The 7,288-nt window shown below is 36.0% G+C and overlaps 1 protein-coding gene across 1 annotated transcript; it reads right to left on the bottom strand.

The window, feature by feature from the left end:
- On the bottom strand, positions 1-6,284 carry LOC147293656 (ARM repeat superfamily protein). The gene is made up of 8 exons (XM_086233465.1): positions 6,267-6,284; positions 4,316-4,960; positions 3,589-3,783; positions 3,394-3,496; positions 1,891-2,549; positions 671-1,378; positions 241-406; positions 1-140 (listed from the first exon to the last, which is right to left on the bottom strand). Exons 1-8 carry the CDS (start codon positions 6,282-6,284, stop codon positions 136-138), a joined length of 2,499 nt encoding a protein of 832 aa, XP_086089591.1. The 3' UTR covers positions 1-135.
- Between the last annotated feature and the right edge of the window lie 1,004 nt (positions 6,285-7,288).

The following is a 7,288-nucleotide window of genomic DNA, read 5'->3' as shown; positions in this document are numbered from 1 at the left end:
GGATGATCAGACTATGACTCTCACCTGGCTAAAATTTCACTAATGTACTAAATTTCTCAAACCAAAACTTACCATGTGGAATCTGCAAGTACTACGACATCATAATCCTGGTTTATTATCTGACTATAAGGAGCATTATCCTACACAATTGGAAGGTCCAAAATTAGTGACAGGGCTTTGGAAGGAAAATGTAGAAACTGCAGTAAAAGTGTGTGCAAGTGATATATGAAGTAGCCTTACCCCATAAATGGTGCATCTTCACAGCTATTTGAGTAACAGATCTTCTCTCTGAAGGATTGGAAAATTCCATATTTACAGCTTCCTGGATAGAAGACAAGAATTCTTGCCTTGCTTTTGCAGACAACCCAAGGTAGTTTGGTCCATGAGTGGTGCTCAAGTCAGCAATCTAAATCAGTGAAAATAGCATAATGTGTTAAACATTTTGCTCTGGAACACATTTTCTGTTTCTACATAAAATTTTAAAAAGGCTAACAGGGGGGCAAAAAAGAACAGTAAAGAGAGAGAGAGAGAGAAAGAGAGAAAGAAAGAGAGGACATGTTTATACATCCAGCTCCGCAATAATGTACAGAAAGAATCTACTAAGGCATGATGGCACTCAATTTGTTCATAATAAAAGTTGCAATGTATAAATCATATGTAAAGAACTTGCCTGCTGCAACCAAGGGATTATGGTATTGATAAACCTTTGTTCTAGGAGATACGAAGCTAATGTGCTGAGGACATCGCTGGCAGTTTTAGGCGACAAACATTCTAGAACTGGACCAGTACTATCAAGAAGCTCAACTAGAACAATTTCATCGCCAGAACAAAGAGCTTCTACATATGCAGAATCTAGGTCCCCTTCACATAGAAAACCTTTAACTTGTTTCCAAAGACTATTCTTACTTTCTAAAACATTTTGTCTCATTTTAGCACTAGAAGCTGAAGAAAACATAGCATCATTCCTTGTTTTACCAGAACCTATCCTCTGTGCTCCCTGCGCAGAACTTTTCCGAACGTCTTTCCCAGTAGGATTCCTGGTAAGTTTCACCTTACTATTACTCCATGTCTCTGTACCTTGTTTTGCGGAATTGTTTGCTTGGCTCCTGCCAAATGTGTTTTCCTCCCAGATATCAGAATGTTTCACAGACAGCAATGAAGGCTGTCTGCTGCGCATATCAATAGATGGCCTAGGAGTGCATGTAGAGAGTCTTGGAGAATGCACAGTTTGGCTTTGCTTCATGAGTTTGGAGGTTGCTAAATTGGAATGTTCCCCCCCGTGTACAAGATTCTGAGATAATCGATCTACAACATGTTCTAGACCTACCACCCTTGTTTGTAAAATAGACAAGCTATCCATTATGCCAGATGTAAACACCTGTGAAATTTTTTGAATAAAAGAGCAAGATTAGAGGGTTTACAGTATTTCAGATGTATGGAAAAAAAAAAATATATGTATATATATATTCTGACTTAAGAAATACTGTGACAGAATGATCATAAATTTCATTTACCAAAATTTAGAACCTTTGCCAATCCAGTCAAGTACAAGTTTTCTTCAGGAATTTAAGAGAAAGAAAAAGGAATTATATAGGATAACACAAGATGCAATGTTAAATATGTTCTTCAGATGAGTATAAAAAGATCTGATATGAAAGGATACAGTGACTCCAGAACTCAATATTTTTGTACCAGAAAATTGAATGGCATGCCAATTCGTTCATGATGTGTCAGCAAGTCATATAGTGTTGTTAGCACTCAAAATTGGGTGCTTAGGCTCATTGCATAGAACAGCATATCTGAATGTTTACTTAATTAATTCTCCAGGAGTTTAGACAGATGGTGAAGCAATAAATCTACATGCAGATCTGAGAATCTCAATGTATGTACCTGTAAAAGATCCACTAAGTTTGACTGCTTGTTTTCAATCTCCAAAAGTTGTTTTCTAATGCAAACCACTTCATTTGCCATTTGTGAACAGCATCCATGAGGAGTATGGGAACTAGATTCTGTCACCGTTGAATCGAGACTTCTACGATCGTGTATCCTTTCAGAGTACATTTGTTTCTCATTACCAATCTCCTCAGCTGCAAACCGCTGACTTCTTCCCATTGGCTTCTGCAAACCACCCTCCTCAAGACTGTTACGAGAAACTGTTACAAACTTTCCCACAATGTCATCAGTGACAAGATTGGACACAGAAGAACACTCTTGTTTTTCATCCATAGTCACATATTCATATCCAATATCCTGTGTGCTTGTAACATCTGTGCTCATCCTTTCCAAAGTCTTTGTAATAGAACTACCTTCAGATTCTTCATTGTGAAATTCTGGCAAAGCATTGTGGGATTTTGGAACTGCAATTTCGATATGCCAATCATCTTCATTGGAACGTTGATGATTTTCCACAGAACTTGGACATTTTTTTCTGACAGACAAAGGAACCCTGCTCTTAGTTGAGCCACTAACAACTTTCTTGAGTGTGAGATCCTTCCGTCCAGATTCACTGGCACTAGTGATATCACTGTAGTCACCTCCAAAGAAATTTTCTGTAAAAATCGGCAAAATAAATATGAGAAGTAACAAGCAAAGTGCATTAAATCAAGACAGAAAAAAATAATAATAAAAAAAAAAGACATCTTTATCAACAAAAGCAGGCTTTCTATGCACCAGTGATATAAATGAGGAAGCAGTATAGCAAGAAAGATATCATGATGAAAGATGACATCTTTATCCATGTTGTGTCAGACAATAAAGTAGCTTAAAAAAGGAATATTAATCAGTTTGTCTGTTCATAGATGAAAGATGTAGAACATTGTCAAACAAGACTACTTTCACATAATTTACCTTTCTTCCCAAAGAACCTCATTTGAAGGGAAGTTTATGATGCAGAAGCATGAATATAGGTAAGAAAAATAAAGTCGGCCATAAGTCAAGTTGGAACATAAGTTAGGTTAAACACTTCATGGAATGTTTACCTAAGGGTAAAATTTTCATCTCATCCTAATATACAGGACCAGCCAAAAGAATTCCTAATATAAAGGAACTTTTCTTGAGGTATTTTATTTGAACTTTCATGTAATAGATATTATACTTGGTTTCTTTAATAAAACTGCATAGCTACACCCTAGTCATTGTAGGGTTCGGGATGCATCACAAAAAATGTCCATAACCCAATGAAACTGCACTAGTTTCCGATTCTTGTCAGCTTATTGGGAGCATCCAGAAGCAACATAATTGAGTTCAAACAAAGTACCAGGAAACAAGTAAAACGAATGATGCATTTAGATTTTTATGGATAAACCGAACAAGAACATAAAATAGCATTGAAGTAAATCTAGCAGTAAACCAATCTAAACAAACACACAAGAATACTGGCATCAGTCACTCAACCTTTTATAGAAGATCCAGCTTCTGAAGGTTCAGGAGTATCAGGTCCTGGAAGACTTTTCCAGCACTGTAGGGCCTGCAGGACAGTGTCCCTAACTGGTTTCACCTACAAGAAACACAAAAAGCATCAAACAGATCCAGTTTAATCATCTGCATGAAAGAAGATTCTCCAAATGTAGATGTTTAGTTAACACTAACCTTGTCAAAGCGACATGATTCAAGGGAACGAATGCAGGAAGCCTTAAAAGAGCCCAAGAGGGACCCACCACTTGAAGCTATGTCCCCTAATGCTATACAAGCAGCTTTTCGTGTTGTCCAGTCATTACTCTTGAGAGATTCTTGAATGCTAGCCATTGCAGAACAGAGAACGTTTTGTGTTGGGGCACCCCCTGCCTAGAATAGAGAATTAAATTGTTCACAACAAAAAGGTAATACCAAAAAGCGGAATTAAAATAAACACAAGCATATGAAGTATCAAAATAGGCCACTTAGCAGCTTAATAACCAATGGGCGCTATCATCCCATTCAATGATTAATTGAAGAACACACTGTGCCATGATTCAGAGGAAACACCCTATAGCATGTTTTACAATATTCTAATAATTAATGCGATATCAGAGATTCGACATAAATCTGAGTAAGAAATAAGTACACAAACTAATGCTATTGATGCATATACATCAATCTGAGTAAATTAAAAGGACTGTTGTCCCAAATTGCTTTCATTAGCATACAATGTAAATTCAACATAAAAAGCCTCTCCTGATTATGGTTAACAATCATGCAATTGATGTGCACATAAAAATCATTTAACAGTACTTTGGGATGCAGCAGTTGGGAAAACAGAGTTGATAATACCAGAATCATGAAATACAACTCATAATCTCATGAACAAATAAACTTGTGTTTAAGTTTAAGAACTCACCTGGATAATGCTTCTGTTCAACTCAATAACTGCTGGCTTTGCCATGAAATGTGGATTTTTAAGTAACTTTATCATCCGACTCAACATCCGTTGCAGAATTGAAACTGGAGGATCATGAGTATTGTCAATGATCCTTGCTAAGCACAATGCGGAACCTGACTGCACCTGCCTGTTTTGTTCACCCAGAGCTTCGAAAAGTGGCCTTACTAAGACAACAAAGACCCCATCACCCTCACCCCTACTGTTACTTGATTTTGATGCCAAAATACCAACAGTCTCCACACATGCATCTCTCACAACAGAGTCCGGGTCTCTGAGTCGCTTAACAATGCTGGCAATCATCTTACCAAGATGCAGTCCAACGAGCCCGTCGTGATATCTCACTAATGTACCCATCAGTCTAATGCATTCCTTTCGAACTGCACTCTTTTGTTCTGAATCCGTATCCAAAATACAAGACAGAAATGGAGCAATCCCATCTGGGGTTAAGCATTCGGCTATTTTCTCAAGTTCCTCAACACCTAGTTGGCAAGTATCTCGATCAGCAAGCTTGTTCAGTGCAATAACCACCTTGTGTTTGAGCTCAAAAACCACCTGTTGTGCATTGACTTTCGTGGGTCCTCTCCCTTTAACATGTACATGCGTCTTCATCATGATTAGCCAGAAAAAGACCTAAGTCCCAATTATACAAGATTCACCCTTCAAAGTTGAGATTGCTGATGAGTGTAAAAGACCATCATAACTCTGATTTGCGCAAAGACTTGGTTTTGTTGTTCAAAATATAGAAATCCTGCAGCAGTCAAAGTAGAACCCAGAATTTAAAGAAAGCAAACCAAACATTATGTATTCTTATACCATGCTGAACAAAATAACCACTTAGTCGAAGAAAGAAAACCAAGCATTATTTATTCTTATACCATGATGAACTAAATAACCACTTGGTCACTAAGCAAATTCTAGCCAGTATGCTTCACTCAATTTAATTTCTAAAAAGTTTATTTTATTTAGCAAAAGTAGAAAAAACAAAAAACAAAAAAGGGCAGTTGAAGCATAAGTTTTGGGCAGTTTAAGACCAACGAAAACAATGCTTGTACAAAGACTTGGCTAAAAAAAAATTAAAACTTTCTCACTATAAATCATTCACTGTTCCTTGAATTAGTGTTCTGAGCCTCACAAGTTTAAATCATAAATGTTATCGAAAACATTTATGAAACTCTAAATAGTTAATGAAACAACAAAGACTTCACCCCTACAAGTTTCAAAGCAAGCACTTACTCTCTAAATAGTCCCTGTTGGTTCCCGAGAAAAATTTCGCAGAGGAAAAGGAGGCTTTGGCATTGAATCATCAGAACATTGTCTCAAAGCTTCCTCTTCTCCCATTTTCTTTAATTTTTCCGGCACTTTCTCTGCTGCCAAACAGGAAATAAATCTGGTGAGAGATTAAAGAACGAAATTTGAAAGAATGGCTTTGAGATTAACGAAATGTAAATTATTATAACTTGAAAAAGGGAATCAATAAAATACTCAAAAAGAACGAATCTCAGAGAGCGTCTCTGAGACAGAGTTCGAGGAAATCCTAACCTTACTGAGAGAGAGAGAGAGAGAGAGAGAGAGAGAGAGAGAGAGTGAGTGAGTGAGTTTTGTTTCTTGTTTTTGTTATTAGTGATTATGACTTTGCTTCAAATTTCGCGCTTTCTGCTGCGTTTCAAATTTACAAGGGGGAGCGTTTGGAGTTGGGTTTGAAAGAGGTGCTGGATAGGATTCATTGCCACGTGGAGCCTTTAGCATCTACTTGACTATTAGGCGTATTTGCACATGCATGTACGGATGTACCCTCTAAAAATATAATCTTGTCTTACTTCACCCTTTAAAGTTTATTATTTGAATTTATCCCCTCTAAGTTTACTCCATGTCTCACATAACCCGAAACTTGAAAGTTCGTCAATTCTACCGTTTGAATTGCTGACATGGCATATATGTGGCAGGGGATAAATTGACGGTGGAATTGACAAACTTGACCGTTTCGAATTATGTAAAACAAGAGAAAACTTACAGAAAGTAAATTGAGACAATAAACTTTTAGAGAATAAAGTGAGACGAAACTATAATTTCATAAAGTAAATGTGCAAATAAACTTAACTATTATCAACCTTTGTTTTCAGTTCTTTTTAGCTTGTAGGATTCTTTATTAAAGAAGAAAGAAACGTTAGGGATACTACATTCTTATACCACATTTTATTATCATGTTTTTCTTTTTATTAGAGAGGTGGTATCATATATATGTAGTACAAAAAATGTGGTACCCCAGCATACTCATATAAGAAATGTGATTAGAGTGGACACTTTTTGGATTGGTTTGGTTTTTGTTTAGAATTGCAAACCAGACCAATCTAATTAATTTGATTTTTATCAAATAATATACTAAACCGAACCAAACCAATTCATTTATTTTTTGTTTAGTTGGTCAGTTTGAGCGGTTTGAGGAGAAAGGACAAAGATACAAAGAAAAAGATAATGGAGAAAGTAAGATGAATGATAGGAAAAATTAAGAAATTAAAAAAGATGGGGAAGAAGTTGTGAAGAGAGAAATAAGATAGATGCATTGACTACAAAGAGGTTGAGATTGAGAAAGAGAAAACTGAGAAATGATAGGACGAGTGGAGAAGAGAAACAATAATAATAGGGAACTTAAATTTGAATCCCAAATAATGTTTCATTACATATGTAAGTATTTTATTTGTTGTAAAATAAATGAGTCTTGAAGTGAACTATGTATGAATCAATTAAATATTGACAAATCATTTGTAATCCCTAGTATTGATGGGAAAGAAAGAAATATGACAATGAGTATAATAATTTTTTAAAAAAATCATATTTGGTTTAGTTCGATTTTGGCTACTTACAAATAGTTCAAATCGCTCACTAAACCCTAAATAATGGTTTCATTCAATAATAAATTACTTATAAACTCAG

This window comes from Dryas octopetala, chromosome 2, assembly GCF_963921425.1.
Source record: "Dryas octopetala chromosome 2, drDryOcto1.1, whole genome shotgun sequence".
Taxonomy (NCBI): domain Eukaryota; kingdom Viridiplantae; phylum Streptophyta; class Magnoliopsida; order Rosales; family Rosaceae; genus Dryas; species Dryas octopetala.
This window is presented reverse-complemented; position numbering and strand designations above follow the sequence as displayed.